Source organism: Amia ocellicauda, chromosome 5 (assembly GCF_036373705.1).
Source record: "Amia ocellicauda isolate fAmiCal2 chromosome 5, fAmiCal2.hap1, whole genome shotgun sequence".
NCBI lineage: Eukaryota > Metazoa > Chordata > Actinopteri > Amiiformes > Amiidae > Amia > Amia ocellicauda.
In genome coordinates this window covers 17,168,225-17,189,948 of record NC_089854.1, presented here as the reverse complement: position 1 = coordinate 17,189,948, position 21,724 = coordinate 17,168,225, and the positions used below count along the sequence as shown (strand labels likewise).

At 46.1% G+C, this 21,724-nt stretch overlaps 1 protein-coding gene across 2 annotated transcripts in view; it reads right to left on the bottom strand.

The window, feature by feature from the left end:
- Nucleotides 1-3,564: 3,564 nt before the first annotated feature.
- The window catches only part of map3k10 (mitogen-activated protein kinase kinase kinase 10), a 31,558-nt gene continuing 13,398 nt past the window's right edge, over nucleotides 3,565-21,724 (bottom strand). For both annotated transcript variants that reach the window (XM_066704032.1, XM_066704034.1), the window contains exons 3-12: nucleotides 16,015-16,195; nucleotides 15,147-15,295; nucleotides 12,898-13,073; nucleotides 12,309-12,552; nucleotides 11,869-11,994; nucleotides 10,229-10,367; nucleotides 9,795-9,907; nucleotides 8,603-8,844; nucleotides 7,653-8,115; nucleotides 3,565-6,675 (exon numbers count right to left, since the gene is read on the bottom strand). In XM_066704032.1, the coding sequence (XP_066560129.1) occupies nucleotides 6,317-6,675; nucleotides 7,653-8,115; nucleotides 8,603-8,844; nucleotides 9,795-9,907; nucleotides 10,229-10,367; nucleotides 11,869-11,994; nucleotides 12,309-12,552; nucleotides 12,898-13,073; nucleotides 15,147-15,295; nucleotides 16,015-16,195 (2,192 nt within the window). In that variant the 3' untranslated portion in view covers nucleotides 3,565-6,316. The remainder of the gene's footprint in view (nucleotides 6,676-7,652; nucleotides 8,116-8,602; nucleotides 8,845-9,794; nucleotides 9,908-10,228; nucleotides 10,368-11,868; nucleotides 11,995-12,308; nucleotides 12,553-12,897; nucleotides 13,074-15,146; nucleotides 15,296-16,014; nucleotides 16,196-21,724) is intronic.

The window sequence follows — 21,724 nt, the reverse complement described above, 5'->3', positions numbered from 1 at the left end:
AATAAAGGAAAGTACAGAAACAAAAATTTGAAAACAAAGTGGTGGTAATAGAACTGCTAGCAAATGAATGCACTATGGATTGATATTTGATGAATCAAAATAAAATTAAAATTGCTACACATCTCCAGTCTGCTTCTTTTCTTGCTGATAACTTATGTTTTGTTTATTCTTGAGATTTCACCAAGTCAGTGACGAATATAAATAGATACACATTTGCCATGTCCACTGTGTTTACCTGCTCCAGTTCCTACTTTTATGATTTGGGCAAATGGATTGTATTGGAATGGACACCCTCTACACACTCATCTTACATTCACCGAAATCCCAATTAAAACAGTGTGTCCACGTTCTTGCAGGATAAAATTCGACTTAACTTCTTTCAAGATGTGGGACTGAAATACTGAAACACTCACGCACACACACACTGTATTCCAGTCAAATCAGACGATGCTGGCTTTGACCATTTTCCTGGAATTTGGTGCTACAGAGGCTTCAACCTTCAAACTTGGAGTTTGCAAAACTGAAGGGGATAGCTGACAGTGGCTGTCTTTTAAACCTCTTTGGCTTTCAGAATTCCTGATGCTGACCAGACTGAGGAACACAGCGGCTGTGTGGAGGTAAGGCTTAAAGCATCCTTATCCTGCCACTCTTACTCACTCACTCCAAGGAGCCATTGCAATCAAGTTCTGGTCTTCAAAGCACTGTGCACCCCCCCAGCCCACAGTTTCCTGCTGTAATTGTCCCTCTGTCCCTGAGATAGCATCAGTGTATTTTGCTGCTCAAGGCTTGCTTTCGCTCCAGAGGTAATAATTTCCCTGTCACTATTGACTGCCCTGCTTAATGGCTCCCACTGCAACAGCCTGACTAGGGAGAGAAGCTTCCTGTAGCAGAAGAGAGAGGGAGGGAGGGAGGGAGGGAGGGAGGGAGATATTGGAAGGGAAAGGTGGAAGGAAGGGTAGAGAGAGACATAGGGAGAGTTTGATGAAGAGGCATGAGATTGATGGAGGGAAAGAAGGAGGAGGTAGAGACGGGGGGATCGGGAAGGAGCGAGGAGTGATGAGAGATGGATAAGGAATGAGGGAGAGAAACAGAAATGGCTTTTTGTCTAGTCATAATAGGACTCCCATTCTTTTTGATGGCTGCTTTTGAAAGCACTGCACTCTTGTACCCACACAGACAGAATTTTGCCAACCACCTTGAAATTGAATCGCCCCAACTAAGAGTCGTGCAGTTCTGGAATGGCTGAGCTTCAGATTCTGGCAGGGGTTCTGGCTACTGATATGCCCACACATGAATGTGACAATTTCTGTTAATCCCATCTGTAATGTCAAACCTAGCTCTGTAAGAGCGGACCTGGGCTAGGTCTGTATGACATGGATGAATCGGCAGAAATATGGAATGTCTTCACAACAGTGTGGTACTGACCTTCACAGTGCCCTGGGGAAATATTTTTAAACCAGAGCAGGGGAAGGGCAGATGGTGTCACATTAAAATGCTTCCCCTTGCCTTCACCCCGGGGAATGGTCCCCCCATACTTTTAACATTATGAAATGGGTTATTGCACAATTGAATTAGGAAAAATTGGGCAAAAGTATAATTGTATTTTTTTTTTTGGGGGGGGGGGGGGTGGGGGTAATTGTGGCTGGTTTGCCTTTGCTAGGCAGGTGAATCATTTTCAACCCTTTTGTTCAGCCTTTTTCTCTTCCTGCCGGCTCCTTAAATAGCACCGCCACATACTGATGGGAGGTTGCTAGGCAACAGGCAAGCGTCTGGCAGTGCACTTGAGTGGCGGCTGACAGGACTGAAGGCCGATGGCTGGAGGGGAGGGTGTGGTGGAAGAAAATGGAGTGCTGTAAACCTGTCTGTCTGTCTGTCTAACCCACTATCATTTTTGAAAGGATGGAACCAGGAACCCCCTACAAGATTAGAAAAGGCCTGCTCCTCCGGAGCCTAGTCTACACCCAGTGGCTTTTGTGATGTACTGAGACTGTATTTAGCATGATCTACTCACATTGCGTTTTTCTTCTTCCTCAAGGATAAAGCTGAAATCAATTGCAGCTCTGTCTACACCAGAATTACAGCCACATGAACATAAAACATTTCAATTGACTTGTTTATTTTGTGTGAAAGGCAGGGGCAGTTAATCTTCTATTTATCCTAGAGGAAGTCTTTGATTCACCACAGTACAGGAGTTATAAACAGTTTGCGCTGGTCCTATATGTCCCTTATGGGTCTGCCATGGTGCTCCACAGTACTCCCCCTCTCAGGAAAGCAAAAGTAAAAAAAAGCAAGACAAATTTTGAAAAATACCATTTAAAGGCGAGGACTACAGTTTAATTTTGTATTTTCCTGTACATGTGACAGTGCTGGAGGTGATTGGAACATTTTAAGTGTCAGGATAAATGCATTTTCAGGACATTGCAAAAGTCACTTATTACAATGTACACTGTACTGGTGAGAAGGCCTTTTCCAATAGCACTTTAATAGTTTTCCAGTTTAGAGGTTTTCTGCTTTTCAGCATGATATCATGCTTGCAATGTTTGCAATGTCTTTAATAATAAAAACAATTAGTCTTTAGTCTTTTATTAGGGACTGTAGATCAAGCTGCTGAAAGTATGTCAGGGCAGCAGATTCATTTTGATAGAGGTGTCCAGACGTTTTTTTTTTTAATATAGGCCTACATTAAAAAAAAAAAACTTTGTCGAGACTTTTTACCATTGTGAAGGGTGATCTAGGGCTAGACCAAATCAAAACGTTGACCTACCTACCGCCAATGGCAAAGGAAAAGCCACTTTATACTATTTATAAATCAAAGTGCGATAGGTTTCTCTGGCTAATTTGGTTTTTCGCGGGTGGGTTAAAAATTAGATTTTGTCTAGCCCCTAGTCACGATGCTTGAGTTAATGACATGAGGACACTAACCCAGGAAGGGAAGACTTCAATACGACCTGGTTTGTGTGAGGAGAGGGGACTCTACCGGGATATGACAATACGGCGACGCACTACTGACTGGCTTTTACCTGTGAGTAAACAATGTCAATTTTCATTTAATAACCTGTATTTATGATCGTTTTAATTGTACAGTACAAATATAATTTACAGTGGATAAACCCGATTTAAAGATAGTAGCTACTTTATTGGTGTCGAAAAACTGAAGCGCCTTCATTCACTTTTATTATACAGTTGAATTAATAACGTGGCAACATTTAACGCAGGAATGCCAGTGTGTCACTGAAAACACACTAGCTCCTGGGCATTATAGCATTTATTACTGAAACATGTTGCGCACAATTGTACAAGTAGTGACCGAAGAGGTTATGGTACATTTTTCAGAAACCTCAAATCCACCAGTTACATTTTACTGTGAGACTAGCCTGGTGTAGACTTTGCTATATTACTAGCAGACATTATCATGTGGTAATCAAATTGCACCTGATCATCCAACCACAAACGCTTGGGGGCTAGGAGGATTGTTTTATATAAGAAAATTAAAAAGTAATTTTCCGTTTCAGATTTTGTTTTCAATATGAAGGACATTTTATATCATCATCAACTCTGCTGCCTCATTCAAAATGCTTCAGTTGGGAGGATACTGACATCTAGTGGATGGAAACGACCAACTACACAGGAACATGATATTTAAAGTGAAGTGCAAAAACGTTCATTTAATTTAAAATGACTTGATTTACTAGTTACTGCTGTGGGGCTTCTTTGGGGATACTGTAACAAAGCAGTCAGCCGTCTCCATAATTAGGGTTCAATCCCCAATGCACACTGCCATACCCCTACATCTGTACACTTCATTGAATTTGGGGGTTTATTTTCTGCCTTATCCGTTCTGGGATTGGAATTGGAACTGAACATGAGTAATAAAAGTGCTGTACACAACTATGTGCCCTCCTTGGTTCTGCCCCCATCCCTCCTCAGTACGGCAAATGATGAGCCCAGCACAGACACACAGCACTTTGGTTCTTTCTGTTTATTTATATGATTTATTTTCCCGACATCATAATTTAAATTAACAACTCATTAATTAAAATCAGTCAACTTTTTTCTTTTCCTCTCAGTATATCTACAAATATGTACAAAGACCCCCGGGTGTGGAGGGGATGGTCGGCTAATAAATAAACTGGGTGCTCACAACCTCTTGATAGGAGCTGGTGATGGAAACAGTCTGTGGGTATCTTCCTTCAGGCCGTGCTATTTCAACACGTCCCATACAAATGGAGAAGAGCAGATTTATTTTTTTGCTAGTCTTTTCTTTTGGAGGGCCACCAAAATGCCTCTCGTTGACGGTATATTTTTCACTACCTTGAAAAAGAGAACATGGCAGTCACCTCCATAGTCTTTTGAGTCAAAAACCAGGGAATGCACAGTCACTGACTCTCCACACTCGCTTCTCATACAGACACAGTGACTCCATTCACCGGGGCTGAGGCATCCCTCAGCTCCCCCTGCTGCTTTGCTCTGGTCCATGTTATCTACCAATGGAAAACGTGCGTGTTTCCGGTCCCCGCCCACGCCTGGAATCACCACCAGGTTAAATAATAAATAATTAAATAAATAAATAAATACAGATCAAGACTCTAATCAAGAGGTCACTGTTTCATCTTTTTTTTCTCTCCTTCGAAAGTGGCCGCAGAGATATCGGCCATGCAGTTAACAACTCCCCAGCCCCCCCCTTCCACACTCTTATTTTTGGACTGTGTTTCTGCCGCTCTTTCTCTGCCCTCTGCAGGACTTACAGTCCGGGCACTTCTTCTTGGTTCTTGCCTGACTGATTGCAGTTGTGTGGTCTCCTCCACAGATTTCCCTATAAGGGAGAATAGTCCTGACCCCTGCTACAGCCGTCTGCTTTTGTCGTTGTTTGTTTGTCACCTTGTTTTTAGACAGTATAGACAGAGAAATCTCTTGAAACACCCAGAAGGAGCTCTCTACTGTTTGTGTGTGTGTGTGTATAGGTAATGGGCAGAATGGATAAGATTCGGAAAGGTCATGCTGTTTTATACATTCCCCCAGCCCCAGTCCCCGAGAGTGACGCACTTTCTGAGTGTCAGGCGGGCCAGTGTCATTCTGCTTCCTTTTTTTCAATGCAATCGGGATGTGAAGAATAATCCCACCCCCCACCCCCCCTGGATGGTCTCCTTTCCTCGACACGTGTAGTCCGTGCAATCCGAGGTACTATCCTGCACCTTTGTATTGAAATGAAATCAGCTTCATTCAGTTCAGAAATACAGCAGAGAAATTCACACTCGCCAACCACCCACCCACCCACCCACTCACACACAGGTAGGTGTGTGAGGTGTCTATCTTCTTAAGACAGACACACACATTTATACACCCCTCCCTGCCTCTCCTGCAATCATTTACCAAGCATACGTTCATTCGACAGCCTTCATGCACTCATTCACACGTGAAATGCATTCAATATTATCACATATATTTTTTTCTTCAGCAAACCGATCATACAGTAGGACTGTAGAAATTTAATAAAGTTCTCTCCAATCCAGGCCCTTCAGCAATGTGGTCTTATATCATTAGCGGGTGGGATGCTTACAAACACACCCACACTCCCTCACCCACACTCATTCCCACACTCTGAAATGTTGATTCTTGTGATCGATTTGGTGGTTGTGGACACACACTCATCGCCACATGCTACCTGATGGATGGACACACGACAGTGCAGGCAGGCAGGCAGGCACATAGAGTGTGTGCAACTTCTTAGCTCACAAGATATTTTTTCCTGTGGAGATTTCTCTGGGATTGCTCTAAATGTTTCCGTTGTGTTTACATAAATTGTGGGGCCCCCCACACTGTCCCTCAGCAGCTCCGTGTCAATGGGTGGTGGGGAGCCCTGGAAAGAGAGAGAGAGTCTGGTCAAGACATTGCGATTCAGTGTGTGTGCTTGTTTTTGTGTTTTTTGTTTTGTTTTTTGTTTTTGGGAGCTGAAGGGTGCAGGTGTAACAGGGTGGTGGGCTGCAGTTAAGATTCAGATGGTTGAACTGAAATGACTCCAGCTGGGGGACCTAACAGGGGTGGGCAGCTAGGGAGAAACCAGGAGATCGTTCCTTCCTGCTGTGACAAAACAGGAACCAGAGGAATAGAGCTGGAGAGAGGTGCGGTGGACCAGGGATAGGGAGGTGGGGGTTTGTGCTACCACTAGACCGCTAACGAGGGGTTTGGGGCGAAGGGGCACATTCCCAAGGGGAGGTGGGCTGGCGTGAAAGACAAAGCCTTGCCCCTAAACCAAGGTCCACCTGGCTCCCCCCCCGCAACAGAGGCCTGGCCTGGAATGTCTGCAAGCACCTAGGGGCTAAGAGAAGTGATGCCCGCAGAGGGTGGCATGCTGCCCACACAGGGGCACGGTGCTGTCCTGGCTCTGGCCCTCCATGTCCATGTCGAGCAGCGTCTGCCGGGTCCCCTCGCCAGAGCCCAGGGGGCTGTCGCAGCTGCTGCCCGGAGAGGAGCTGTGGGTGCGTCCCAGGGACACCAGCTTCCAGGGGTCGATGCGTGCCCTGGCCACGGTGGGCCGAGGGCGGGGCGCGAACTCCAGGGTCTTGGGCCGCTCCAGGGCAGCCCCGTCCCGCTCGGGGGTGGGCTTGTGGCGCAGGACTCCTGGAAAGAGCGTGGCGGGGTCAGGCAGCCGGGGGAACTCCAGGGGGTCCCTTGAACCTGCAGGAGGACACGGGGAGGAGGAGGTGGGGGCAGTTGGTGATACAGGGTTATACACTCTGCACCCTGTCCTGCTTGACAAAGTGCAACCTCAGAAACACCGATCCTGGCTACACTGTGGATTTGAAGAGATTCTAAACCCGGTGCATATAATCTCTGTGTTTATACTATGAGGTCAAGGTGTGGATAGTATACACCACCTATATCTGGCATGAATACTACCAAGATGTCTGAAGGGGCTGATAGTGTCAGTTTGGTCAAAGCCGAAATGGCTCTGAAAAGCTGATCTAATCCAGGTTTTTATGCTGTACAGCCCATTTGAGCATTAGAAATCTAATTGGAAGTCCCATATATGATATTTAACCCTTTGCAGCCAGGTATGGGATGTCATCCGGCATCACAAAATGACTTGCTGTTGCAGAGTCTGTGCTGCTTCTTACCCCACAAAAAGGAACCTGTGTGAAGTAGAAGAAAGGGACAGGAAAGAATAGGCATGCGCGTGGAAGAGGGCGCCCGTGTATCAGCACAGAGAAGCCCATCTTTAGACAGAGTGCAGGGTGTACACTCACCTCCCAAATAAAATGGCGGTTTTGACATGTGACTGTGTAATAACAAGAGACAAACTGCCAGTCTTGGAGATGTTCTAGCAATCAATATCAAGAAGGTGGTTAAATGTTCACAGTTGCTTATTCCAGGGGTTGTCCTTCCACAGTGTAGTACCTCTTAGCACCCGCATTATTAATTTCCTGCAGGTTCTTATGAGGTCATTTTCTCAGGTAACTAAACTGCACCTTAGAATCCAAGAGAGGTCCCAAAGAAATGGACAGCAAAGGGTTAAATACCCCTAGTAACTCCCTATTAATTGTCTCTTTACCTCTTTGGTTGGGTAGAGTTTGTCTGTGTGAAAGCGTCCATAGGAGGTGACGGGGGAGGGTTGGTGAGGGGGCAGTCAGTGTATCACGGGGGCAGGTGGGTACCTGTGTCTGCGGTGGGCAGGGGCGCGCTGCCGTCCGACGGGGTGCGGCGGTGCCCGGTGGTCTGTGCTCGGGGCCTGATGGCTCCATCCGAGGGGGTTCGCCGGTGACCCCGATTGACCGCCATGGTGGCCGAGACGTGGGTTGGCGTGAGTGACTGGTTGGGGTCTCTCTTGAAGCTCTCGGCCCGCAGGTCCAGCAGGGGGTTGAGGGCGGGGGGGGCAGCGGGAGGGTCCTCGGGGTCAGAGGGCAGCAGGGACTTGGTGGAGTTGCAGTCGGACAAGGAGGACAGGGAGAGCAGTGTGACGGAGGGCGAGGGGTCCAGGGAGGGCAGCACAGAGTCCGCCCGGCTCTGGGCCAGCATGCGGCTGGGGGGGCTGGTGCTGCGGCGGAAGCGGCCCGCCCGCTGGAACAGGCCCTCCTTCTTCTTGCGCTCCTCCCGGGCATCTTGCTCGTCCTGGCTCACCTGCAGGGAGACGGACGGGACACAGTGGGACAGGGGAACCGATATTTCTCTCCTGATTAGGCGATTCTTGTCAAGCAAGTGCAATTATGGGGATGCAGTCATTTTGTGTAAAGGAGGGATATTGTATTTTATGATAAATGGAGGGCAAAATATTTTTTATAGCAAGACTTTCAAAATGTGGAAGCCCAGTAACTTCATACAAGAATGGTAATTTTTTCTAAATGAGGCTGATTCAAAAGTGGCCAATATCTATTAAGGTATAGGGCAGTGTTCTTCAGACCCATTTCTCAAGGTTTTATACGTCTCCTGCATTAGACCTAAGAAAAGGGGTTTAATTAGCTCAGTTCAGTGAATAAATAATTATACTAACTAAATTAATGAATGGAAAGCATATTTAGGAAGTGCTCTGGTCCTGTGGAGGCCTGGATATGAAGAACACAGGCTGGGCGATGCAGTGGTGTTGTGGGCAGCAGGGGGCGCACTGTACCTGTTGCCGGCCTAGCTGCAGCAGGTCGTGCCCCAGGGCGACGGAGGCGAGCAGCGAGGCGCAGCCCAGCAGCAGCAGGTCGCTCCTCTTGCGCGTGGCGCAGCGGCGTGCCGAGTCTGTGGGTGTCCCGTAGCCAGCACCACACAGGGGTGCCCCGCTGTCCTCCAGGGCCCCGTTACTGTCCACCTCTCCAGGGGGCAGGGGCAGCCGGGACTGCGGGCACTCGGCCTCGCAGTGCTCCTCTGGACACACAGAGAGAGAGATGGGAAGGAAGTCAGAGGCAAAAGGGCTCAATTAGTTTAAGTCACCCCAATACTTTTTCTAAAATATGTTTTGTAAGTTTAAACCTACCTGTCACCCAACCTAAATGTCAGGAGCTGGAGTGTCTTCTAGTTTTTGGTCTGACCTAGCCCTCAGCTCCTTAAATGCTCTAATGTTTAAATGGATTCATTTAACACTTCTCTCCAATTCTGTTTTGTAGCTCTTGAGTAAACAACATATGTGAAGTTAAAATCTGCAATAATCCTAGCAGACAAAATTGTATGATTCAAGTGATTAGAGAGACACCCCTGCCGTAGGTCCAGTCATTACATATTGTCTGTGAGAACAGACACACACAGACATAGGACTGAGAGAGAAAAGTGGGCAGGCAGAAATACAGATTCAGAGAGAGAGACGCCAACCAGATAAATCATCGATGCCCACCTATGTCATCGATATAGACATAGGTGGGCAGGCAGAGGCAGTGAGAATGAGACAGAGATAAAGAGCTCAGAAATCATTGCATTGTATTGCAGGAAGAGACAGGCAGCCATAGACATGGAGATAGATCATTGGTTGGAGAGAGAGAGAGAGAGAAAGAGAAAGAGAAAGAGAAAGACACAGACCTGCAAATAAAGCCAAGGACTCACTAAATAGTGTAGTCTGGGAGGGACAGGCTGACAGACACACAGAAACCTAGACGCCCAGGCAGAAATGGAGAAGACGGGCGACAGTTTGTATGGTCTTAGAGAGGCTGACAGACGTACGCATAAGGGGGCAGGCAGAGATGGAGGCAGAGGCCGATGTGCGGAGGATGCCCTATAGTCAGGCAACACAGACAGAGGTACTGTGTGTGTGCTCGAGAAAGGCAGAGGCCGAGATGAGACCAGACAGACTGGGGGGCAGGGGGGGAGAGCGATCAATGTCTTACCCATCTCGTTGAGGCTGGCGAAGCCCCCGCTCATAGGCACGTGTTTGGGGGACTTGCCTAGGTTTGGGGCGCTGGAAGACCATTGCTTACACCCCTCACCCAGAGACTTCAGCCTACACACACACACAAGCAGAGATACGCACAGACAAGATACAGGTTAAACTCACAAGTAAAAACAGTGTTTTGTTGCTGTGGCGTCATCAGCATGTGCAGGCTGACCATTGTAATACACACTGGAAGACATACTGATACTTAATTTTTATTTTTTTTCTGTAACTGTCTGTCTAGTGCAGTGATTCTCAACCCTGTTCCTGGGGACTGACTGGTCCTGCTGGTTTTAATCCAACTGAGCTCTCAATTCCTTAAGAGAAAACCGTGTGTGTGCGTGTGTGTGCGTGTCTATTCTCTACCCCCTGTCTCTCTAGTGTGTGTACCTGTCCTCTCCTCCCAGCCGCTCTTTCTGGTGTGTGGAACTTGGTCCCCAGGTTCGTCCTTTCTTCTTGTTGGCAGCCAGTTCCTCCTTCTTACACACTGCGCTGCGACCCCACGTCTTACTGCCATCACTGGGTGTCACTGACAACGACACGGCACAGGGAGGAAGTTGGGAGGGGGGCTTTAATAACAAATGTATTTAACAGAACCGTCCATTTTATAAAATGCAAAAATAACAATGTGTGTCCAGTGCACTGAGAAGTCAGGTTATACATGTAGTGAATCTGATCGTTATAGTCACTCACATTTCACCTTAGCATGCAGGAGACCTTAAATCTGCAGGTTTTTAAAATGCTTGTGAATCAGCACTAGACTGATTTATCGCTGCTGTTGTTACTGAGCCCAGAGGATACAGTATGTGCTCCGTTTTCTGCTAATGCTTGGGTTGTGTGTTGAAAGAATTTGGAAAATCGCTTGGTCAGTAACTGCCTCTTAAAGGACTGTTAAGAGTAGTACCTTGAATGATTTATGTGATACTTTACAGATCCATCTTCACCATTTTGTATTTACTCCTGAGGGTACAACTGATTGGTATAAAATATTTTATGAGGATCGTTTCACAGTTCAGGATACAGATTCTGAATATCGTGTGGGTGTTTGGCTAGTTCACAGAGCTATATATATGAATAAACTGAAATAATGAGACTGAAAAAAAAGAAAATTGAATATTAGAACATCTGGCATTGGTAACATTTAATTAGGGGTACTGATCATGATAGAAATAGACTTCTGCATATATTTAGGTTGTTATCCGTCTAAACCAATAAATAAATTAATAAAAACAACAACATGCAGACATTGTAATAGAATTTGTCAATTGCTCTACTCAGATTAGATTTTGATTTAGCAAAATTGATGTACAAATGGAGAGGGCGTGGATACAAAACCCATCCCTCAAGATAAATTGGAAACTCTTTAATCTGATCCTATATTCTCTCTGACCTAAACAGGACATACACAGGGATCATTGGGCATATAGGCCTGTCCCTGTGACTGGTGGAGAGGGATGACTCCGACCAGGGTGGTAAGTTGATTGCCTGAGTTTTTATGGGACAGATGCCTACACTTCACATTCAGTGCAACAAGGCAGGCAGGCAGTAAGGCTCCCATTGCACATCTGTTAGTTAGCTCCATTTCAGGCTTTACGCGGTAAGTTCATATCCAGCACCTGGCGTGTTGGCTTATATATTTATACCTTTTGCTTGCTGCCTCATTTCACACTGCCTTTTCTCAGGTGCAGCTGGGCAGTTCTGAGAGAAGGGTAGCTGAAATGTCTGCCTGTGTTCCAGCTGTGTTTTTTCTCAAGTTTCTTTCAGGTGTAGTCTGTACTAACTGAGGTCTTGGGCAGAAGTCAGTTAGTCTATCACAGTGGCAGTAGGACAATTAGCCACAAGCAACACATGCAAAACACAGTTAAACACAGTTGAAGATTCCAGATATCCTGTCTTTTTGTTTCTATGTACTTGAACAGTGATTTCTGCATACATCTCATCAGCAAAACCGCCATTAATCAGGAGAGATATAATTGAGTGGAGACACGCAGGGATATAGAACAACAGTGCTGGCGTGCTGTGGTACTCACAGCGGATGGCTCGCAGACGGGGAATGATGACGGGGCTGCCGGGGGGGGTGGTGCGGTCCGAGCCCCCCTGCCCTTTTCTTTTGTCCACACTGGGAGAGGCCTGCACCGTGATCTTGTGTTCAAACCCTGCGCAGAGACGGAGAGAGAAACAGCTCAGTGTCTGAAATGGATCGGATAGCCATTCCACACCTCTCCCCTGCACAACACTGAGCACAAAATGGAGCACAAATGGAATTGTCCGGCAGCTTGTCGTTGTGCAGCATGCAGAAGGCTGGGTATTAATCAGGGCCTGAAAAAGTCGAAACAATTCACCCATTTCAGCTTTGCTGAGTCGTAGTTTTGCTCAGTATGGGGATGTTTGACCTAGTTTTTCACCAAATGATTTAGCTGATGTAGTGTGTGTGTGTGTGTGTGTGTGATCCCAGGCACAGGGGGGTTACCTGAGGGCAGGCTGATGCGGTTGCCGTCCTTGCCCAGCTTGAGGCGGCTCTTCTTGAAGTGGCCCTTGCGCTTCTTCACCCGGGGCTTCTCCTGGTACATCTGGTGGATGATGATGTTGAGCTCTCTCTCCACAATGTCGATCTCGCGCTCTGCCAGCTCCTGCTCCCGGCGCCGTAGGACCTCCTCCTGCTCCCGCTGCTCCTCTGCCGCCCGCGCCAGGGCCTCCTCCCACGAGCGCAGCTCCTGTAGGGGTACACGTGTGGAGATTATCTATCCAGTCAGGTCAGGCTCAGCTGTGCTCCAGGAAGGCTGCAGAGTGCTCAGGCCTGTCCTGCCCCAAAACGCTGAATCAATCCACAGCTTACTTGGTCAAAATAAAGTTGTTTTAATTTTTTGAAATGTATGTAGGGGGACCTTCAAAGCCTGTTGGCTCTGAAGAAGCAGGATTAGTCTGCTCCATTGTCTAGATCACACAGCAGAAGGAAGGAGAAGGAGCAGAAAAGCAGAGAGTAGAGAAGGAGGGGGCTGGGGGGGTCTTGTCATCGTCCGGACTAGCGAGGGGGCTGGGGGAAATCTGGGGGAGCCCACCTTCTCCTTGGCTCGCAACTCGTCAAACATCTGCTGGATCTCCAGCTTCCAGTCCTCCTGCAGCGAGTGGAAGGACTCCAGGGGCATCTGGAACATGGCGGACTGCTCGATGGACACCAGCTGATCCAGGATGGTCTTGAATGAAGGGCGACTGTGAGGGTTTGAGCTCCAGCACTCTGTAACACAGGGGAGAGGCATTGAGACACAAGGTTCCCTGAGGCAGAGACGATGCGTCGATACACTGAGATAGAGTGCATAGGGTTCACGGAAAGAGGGGGAGACTTTACTATAATTGTTTGTATTTGTACTTAATTTAGAACAATTTGCAGATTGTATTTGTCACTTTGACATCATGGACATTTTCTGTGTTGATCAGTGGCAAAAACTCCTGATTAAATCCATTCTGATTTCATGATGTAACACAATTAAATGTGGAAAAGTCCAAGGGGGTGAATACTTTTGAGAGCCACTGTAAGTATAGTAATTTTTTCATGGACACCAGAGCCTAAATTCCACACACCTGGTCACTGTATAACTAAACCAAAGACACTGTGTTCTTAGTGTGAATTAATAGTTAGTTTAAATGATTTTATTATTGGTATTTAAGAGTTTAGCTGGAATTAAATCCTGAACACCCCAAGGCATCAGAGAGTCCAGAATGGGTCTGGCCAGAGGGCAGGGAGCTCAACTGTTTAGAGGAGAGGTTCTAAACCTGTTTGCAGCTGCAGACCCCCAGATCCTCATGCATGGACCCATGGACTCAACAATTTATGTCATATATTTTCATAAGGCTCCAGTACAAATTACAGAACAAATAAGGACTCTGGATCATTATTTTCAGAAGCCTTCTTCTGGTTCAGCAGGATTTGCATTAAAACCAACTATACAATGCGATGAGCAGCCAGAACAGGAAACCAAGGGGCAAATCGTTGGCTGGATCCAGTCAGTTTCAAGACTTAGTTTTGATGGCCAGTGACTCTGAATCATCAGCTGTCTCACTGTCAGGAGTGATCATCACAGAAGTACTATTATTATTATTTTTTTAATCAAATTCCGAAAACATTTTTGTTTTGAATCATTCAATCAGTCCATCTCATTTTATTCTTGCCCTTCGTTTTCTTAACCCAGTGTAACGGTGCCATATTTTGCAAGCGGGCAGAACACCCAGGATGTTATGCGATCCAAAGTGTTGCATGGTTAAAACAAACAACCGTGACCGTGAGAGGGCGATGCTGCCAGGCCATAGCACTGAAAAGAGCATTTCTCTGGAAACAAGGGGATCTGAGAGTAAGTCAAAGTGTGTGGGTGTGCCCTGTTTGATCTTCATGCCTGCTGGGGGGAAGGAGGAGGGGGGATAGGACAGTGGATTGTCATCAGCCAGGGGTTTGCTCAGAGAGGAGCTCCAAAACACAGACCGGGGCAGGAATACTGTCTGACCGGCTGCAAGTGCATATTTGTTCATTATTCAGGGACAACAATTCAGTACCCGCAGCCGCTGGGAATGGAGGATGTCAGGGAAAGGCAACTCCCCATGAGAGTGCAGCAGAGAATGCTTGGCTGGGCCTCGATCAATATTCCACTTGTGTAGTGTGCACTTCAGGTAAAGTGTGTTTTTTAAATTGTATATTGTACTTCATCGAAGCACTTTATTTACAGTTTAAAGTTCAACAATTATTCATTACCATTTCTGTTCCAGGTCAACAATGACTCAAAAAGTAAGCTTAGAAGAATAAACAAAAATTGCATCAAGATCTGAAGTATGGCAGAAATGCAGTCCTTGACCCAAAATGTGGCAGTTTTTGCTGGTTTTAGGGTAGAGGAGTTCCTTTCGCCTATAAGAGGAATGTTAATGATTAATTTTTGTAATAAAGGAAACAGTAACATTTATTGGACTGGCCTGAAGCTTTTTTGTTTTAATATCTCCTTTAGTTTAGGAGCAATGTCACTTTAAAAAAGAGAGTGACTTTTCAGATTACATTAGATGGATATGTAACCCCCTCAGCAGAAAAATGGCTTGGCTCTCAGCAAATCAACAAACAAAAAATAAATTGGGGGGTAGCAATGATTTTTCCCTTTACTTTTACTAGTAGGGCAATTTATGGTGACTGATGTTCTGATCTGCTCAACAGCTTGAGGGTGAGGTTACTAAGATGGACTGAACCACCTGCACCCATGTGTGAACTTGATGTTCATCTCTAAGACTGATTTAATTCATCAGGTAACATCAGTCACTACTGGGCTCGTCCTACCTTCCAGCAGCCTGACGAAGGGCTCGGGGCAGGTGGAGGGTATGGGCAGGGTGAGCTTGTTCATGGCCACTCCGTACGCCACTGCCAGCGCGTCGATCTCACGGTACGGCACCTCTCCTGTCAACAGCTCCCACAGCAGTACGCCGAAACTGTGCCAAGGCAACACATCAGGCAGTGAGTAAACCAAAAAACACCCCCATCCCCCATTCTGTGACCCGCTTAAGGGGGTTTCTTATATCTGACAAGTACAATCTGCTTCCTATGTATTTTTAGGGTTTATTTTAATCTTTTCTTGTCAATATGGGCATCTATTACATGGCAATTCAAGATTTCCTGAACTGAGGGAACAATTGGTGCACAGACTTTGTTTTTCCACTAAAATTCTACTGAAAGCAGAGACCAAAGTCCATTTGATCAAAATACCTTATCTACTGTATGAATTAGGTGTTAAATATTACATTTGTTTCTTTAATGTGGGTATTGGCAAAGGGTTTAAGGGACTTTGTGCCTCACCATTAAAATCAATAAATACTTAAGGGGGAAAAACAAAGGGGAAATGTGACTGAAGTAACTATTAAACATCAACATTCTCAATCAACGTCAGGGTATGAAAGTATTAAACACAAGGTGACAATTTCCTCTAATATTTTAGTTACTCTTAATAGCCTATTTTGCAGGGATGTCTCTTTGTATTTCACACCAATGCAGGAACACTAGCTGGTGTACAAAACGCCTAGTCAATTAAACTGGTGTGTGTGGTCCTCATTCTGAGCTACTGCACAGCAGGTTGTACATATGTAGAGGCCGGTGTCCAGACAGTGCCGGGGCAGCGTGGGTGGCTTGTGTGGCCATGGCCAGGTGCCCATACCTCCACACGTCGCTGCTCTTGGAGAACAGCGACAGCTTGATGACCTCGGGGGCCATCCAGGCGTATGTGCCCGCTGCGCTCATCTTGGTGGTCTTGTGCCACTCGCGTGCCAGCCCGAAATCCGTGATCTTCAGGGTCTTACAGGACAGTTCGTCATTCTCAAATTGCTCCAGAATCAGGACTGTGGGAGAGAGCGATAGGGAGGGAGAGAGTCAGACAGAGAGATCCCACTCTCAGTTGGATCTCAGTGCAATGTCATGTACAAAGTAGCTTACTATGGGTCACACAGTGAGTCAGTGGCAGACCCAGAGCATTCATATCTTAATAAGTCTCTCTAGCCTCTTAGCGGTTCGTTTAGACTGCTGGTGTAGTGTTTCTCCTTCTCTGCATCATGTGGCGTGGACACAATTGGAGGAATCAACCAGGGCTGTATTCCCTTATTTGCTTCCCTTTGTTGGGTCTATTCATCTAAGTACATTTGAGTCTTTTTAATGTTTTAACTTAACCCCTAGTCCTAACCCTAACCCTAAACATAAATGAATACTGCACTGACAGCAGTAATTCCCCTTTAACGACTTCACTGAACCTGCTGTAGAAGATCTCACAGAACAAGCGAGGATGAGCCAGAACAAAGGCATACACAATAGTGCTATGCTGGCCAGCCCTGGGCTACGGAGAGCAGCCTGTTGTTGGGAATGGAGATAATGGTGTGCTGGGGGGCGGTTCTGAGTGCCAAAGGGCAGCTGGATTGCACCTGAAAGACTGACAAACGAGAGCCCCTCCACTCAGCATGCCACCCCTGGGCCGGCCGGCTCTGAGCTCCACAGTGCAGCGTGTACAACACTAGCCAGCAGCGCAGTGCTCTACCTCAGCATACACATCGACACAGCAGGTCAGCATCGTGCCATTCTGAGCTATTGTGTACAGCCGTGTATAGAAGTGGTCATTAGCCTGTGGCCTGGGGATATATCAGGATGCTTTTATCAGATGATCAGCAGATGATCTAGAGTATTACTGATCTACGAAAAACACATCGATACAAAACGGTCTTTTGGAAACCTGATGTTCCATTGCTGGATTTTCCAGACACCCAGCACCTTATTCCTTGAACTGTCTCCCGTGCTGGAGATTACTATCAATAATAATTATGGATTCCTGAGGAAGAAAGAATAGGCCTACTGTGGAATAGATGGAAATGTCAAGATTTCCTACCTCTATTCTACAGGGTGTGTACACTTTATATCCTGTTAGGATTGGGCATTATTTTAAAGAGAAGGACTCCACCCCTGATTAGCATAGTGAATTATCCTAAATGAAAAGCACCTAGACATTATCCGAGTGTGATGCAGTCAGAAATGGCTGGCTGATTATTATGGATTGGACCTAATTTGAAAAGCAAAGAGAGAAGCAGGAGAGCTCACAGTAATTTGGCAAGTTTATACCAGTTTCCCTTGGGATGGAAGTGACTGCTGTCCGCTTACAAAAATGTGAAATTGGGGAAATTCAGACATATATAGAATTATTCAGATAAACATTTTAAGGGACCTACGAGGTAGTGAGTTTCAGCTTCTGACTGGAGTGATACCACAGAGTCCAGTTTTCAACACACATGCTTTCATTCTTAGTTTGTTTCTGCTGAAGTTACATCCTCTTCCAACTTAAAAAATAAATACAAAAACTGTAAGGGGATTGCTGTAGGTGTCACCCAGACTTCACTACATGGTCTTGTCCACAGACTGGAGGAGTTATTTTCTCCTGTTAATTCCTTCAGCGGGTGTGCTTTTGAGAAATTCATTCTTGAAGTCATTTCAGCCAGTCAGCATGAGAACACGCTTTCTCAGCAGAAACTGCATGGCCGAACAGAGAGGCACGGGCACAGGGACAGGCTTGCAGTGAGGAAGGGTGAGCCGGGGCAAAGTGCGAGAGGCTGTGATGACGCTTGTCTTGGGGGTGGCCAGGTATTTGCACAGGGCAGACTGCAAGAACAGTGACAAGAACTCCTGCAGGCCTGGCAAGGCGCTTGGGGAGGGCAGCGCTGACTGATGCAAACTGACATGTGCACCTGAAGCACATTTTAAGAAGACTCAGGCTTTGCAAGTGAGTCTGACTCCGTGGTGCCCACGCACCCCTGTGCCCTGGGCTGAGAGCAAAAAGGGGCATGGCTACTTCCTTTTCAGAAGATCAGGCATTGTCTGAGTCAGCAGTGTCCAGGGAAGCCATCTTGCCCTGTGTGCGTGACCGCAGAGCAAGAATGTGTCGGCTAAGGGAAATGGCTTAACTCCCTGTTGCACAGCAGCCCGATCTGTCTCGGGTTACGCCAGCAGCTGCATTGTAGTGATGAGGCAGAAAACCAAGACGCTCTGAAATTCACTTTGCGCACGTCTGTCAATGCAAATTTACTCAAAGTAAAGTAACAAAGCTGATATATCCAGCACCTGGTTGGTATTGGCTGATGCACAAAAGCAGTGCAGCTGCTAAGTCCTGAACTGGATCAAAGTACTGTGCAGAAGGGAAGCTGAAACCACTCAGCCATCAAGTACAAACTGTGTGCTTATGAAAGATTATTTGATTTGATTTTGGGAGATTTTTTCTGCATATAGTTTTCAGTGCTCCAGCAGCCTCAATTGACTGAGTCTACAGTGAGACAGTTAGCTACAGAAACTGCAAACAAGTTTGTTTTCCATCTTAAGCAGCAAGCATCCTAAACATCCCTCCCTTTTTCTTTTCCCAAAACAATGACAGTGATTACAGCAGCCAACTTTGCTTAATTCACAAGCTCTGTGACTGTGTAGGATGACACAGAAATGGGCCCTGATCTGCCTTTATCCCTGTACCAAGATCACTTGACCTCGCAAACCTTCTCTCAACTATAGATGCATCTGTTGGCCTTAAAGTCTCCCTTTATCACAACCTTCACTGCAACCAATATAGTGACTCCTCCTTAATTTTGCTATATTTTGGAAATGTGAGGATAATGACCAAAATACACTGTTAGTTGAACATTATCTGTATGGAACTTGATTCCTGGCATTACTCAGCTCCAGTACTTTGCACTGAACTTTACCCTCTACCCCCCCTCCCTTTACCTGACAGCAAAGCACTTACAGATTGTGCTCAATGGAAAAAAAAGTTCTGCATAAAATAAAAAATCAATTTCTGTAAACCTTAAAAAAAAAAAAAAAAAAAGTAGCTTAGCATCTCTCAATTACAGCACTAAAGAGACAATTTGCCCAAAATGAAATACCATTAACCCAGAGCCTTACATTAATTATTTGAGAGTGATTAATTTGTAACTACCAAGCAAAGAAAACATTTCTCTCTACTTGGCAAAGTGAGAGGGCCTATGATCCACAGTAACGATACTCAGAAGAAGCATAAAGCACAGCTGTATTGCATCAAATATTAAGGGACCAGATAATGCTAAATAGCTAGCCTGCTGAGTCAAACTACACACTATAAGCCGGGGGGGAAAGAGCTGGGATTATGAATCATGCAAACCATATATGATCAGTCACCACCTAAAAAGGTGATGCAAGGGTAAAAGTGAGCAAGCGTTGAGATGGAAGCCGGTTACTCGGGCAGAAGAGGGACGTTTAGTTCAGTTACACCACAGGATTTTCCCCACATGGCAGTGGTCTGAGGTCAGAGGTCAGAGATCAGATGTCAGGGTGAAGAAGCCAGGCGTACTTGTATTCTGTAGGGGGAGTGGCAGCCCTTTAGTTTTCTCCACAAAGAGCCTATGGAAATGTTTGGACTGTAAACAGGCAGGGTGTTTGTGTGTGTGTGCCTGCTTTGCTTATCTCTCAAGTCTATGCAAAAGCAGACAGAGAACTGGGCTTATTGCAGCCTTTGTTCAGGACAGCCACGGAACTCCAGACGCCCCACGTCTGTTTGCATGGTCATGCCCTTGCCCTGTTCAGTGCCTCTGGACTCTGTGACCCTGAGGGTTGCTTGTTAGTCCTAACAGTAACTGCCTTCTGCAACTACCTGCAAAGCAACTTGCAGAGACTCTTATAATCTGGGCATGTCTGGATTTATTCCTGGCAGTATTGCTGGTCATTTATCTTTCGATTACATACATTTTTTTATAGGGAAAAATAATACATAATACAAATTGCTGATTTTTTTCGGGTCTCCATTTCCCTTGCAGGTGATCCCCTTGCCGGATGTGCTTGAGGAATATTGAACCTTCTCAGACAACCTTCTCTGCATAACACTGAAATCTGTCCTGTTCAATATCTAGTTGGTAGATGTGGCCCATAGTTGTGATCACCTGTGTTGGTGTGTATGTGTGGCCTGCGTAGAACACCACAGCCCCCCCACCCCCCATCCCTGTCCTCCCAGCTCTGATGGCTGCCCAGTTACTTTGCGTGGACCTTTGATAAAGGAGAGCAAGTGAGAGAGAGAGAGAGAGAGAGAGAGAGAGAGAGAGAGAGAGAGAGAGAGAGAGAGAGAGAGAGAGAGAGAGAGCAGGGGATAGAAGCCGACAGTCAGCAGCTGCAGAATGGGTCGTTGTACTGTCTCTCTCTCTCTTTCTTTCTCTCCGTGAGGGACAGCTGTCTAAGATCCCCCTGCAGCATTAAGAGCTGTGCAAGTGCTTGTGAAAGAGAGAGAGAGAGAGAGAGAGATAGATAGAGAGAGAGAGTGTGTGTATGTGTGTGTTGACCAGTACAGGGCGTGGCTGCTTCAGAGTGGCAGCCTCACCTGACAACACATCCGCCTCCGAGTATTTCAGACACCTTGACGCTTCCCGTCCTCATGACTGATCAGGGTGACACTTGGAACCGACTGCTCAAACTGTCTCCCTCTCCCTGCCTGCAGACTGAATCTCTCCCGAGACCCCCCACTCTTATCTCTGAGGTCTTTCTTTGACAGACTCTCATTTAAAATACATTTTATAGACCTTCTACACCTAGCACTGTGAAGGCTAGAAGGAGTTTAGCGATGCTTTGTGACACACATTTAATGTACTGATGTGTCTGCTTGTATATGAGTAAGTGATAGGGGTGGGAGTGGCAGTGTATCTGTAAGCATGTGAGTGACTGAGTTAGTGTGTGTGTGTGTGTGTGTGTGTGTGTGAGTGAGTTTGTCTGCTCGCCTGCATATGTGTCACTGGATGGGGGTATTTGAAGAAAAATGTGTGTGTTTTTGTTTGGGTGACTGGTTTTATAGCTTTGCGGGCTATTCAAAAAACATTTTTGAGAAACAGACATTATGGGAGCCACATTGTGTGTGCATGTGTTTGCATATAGGGGTTATGTGAAATTTTGCCTTGTAGATTGCCATGTGTTGCTGCAACTGTTTAACTAAACCTGCTTTTTTGGATTGTTTGTTCTTGCCCCAATGCTAGCTGGCATCTTAAAAGGAAATAGTATTGGACTCATCAGGGTGTGAAGAATGAAAAGACCAATTTATGGGGTTTTCTATGTTGCTTAAAACTAGCAAAGCAATTTGTTGTTAATCATGAACAGAACTGGGTGTGAAGCTGGCTTGTGTGCATAGCATGGTGACCCACTGGAAAACATAACTGCAATGTAAATACACAGCAGCGTAGGAGGGTGTCATTGCAAGTGATCCCAATACAGACACATCACGACAGATTACACAGCTGCCACCAATAAGATTAAGGGAGTGTGTAATGTCTTTCAACAGCAAAGATATGGTCATTATTTTGTTATAACAGTGTGAATTATTAGTCTGAGAACAGGGA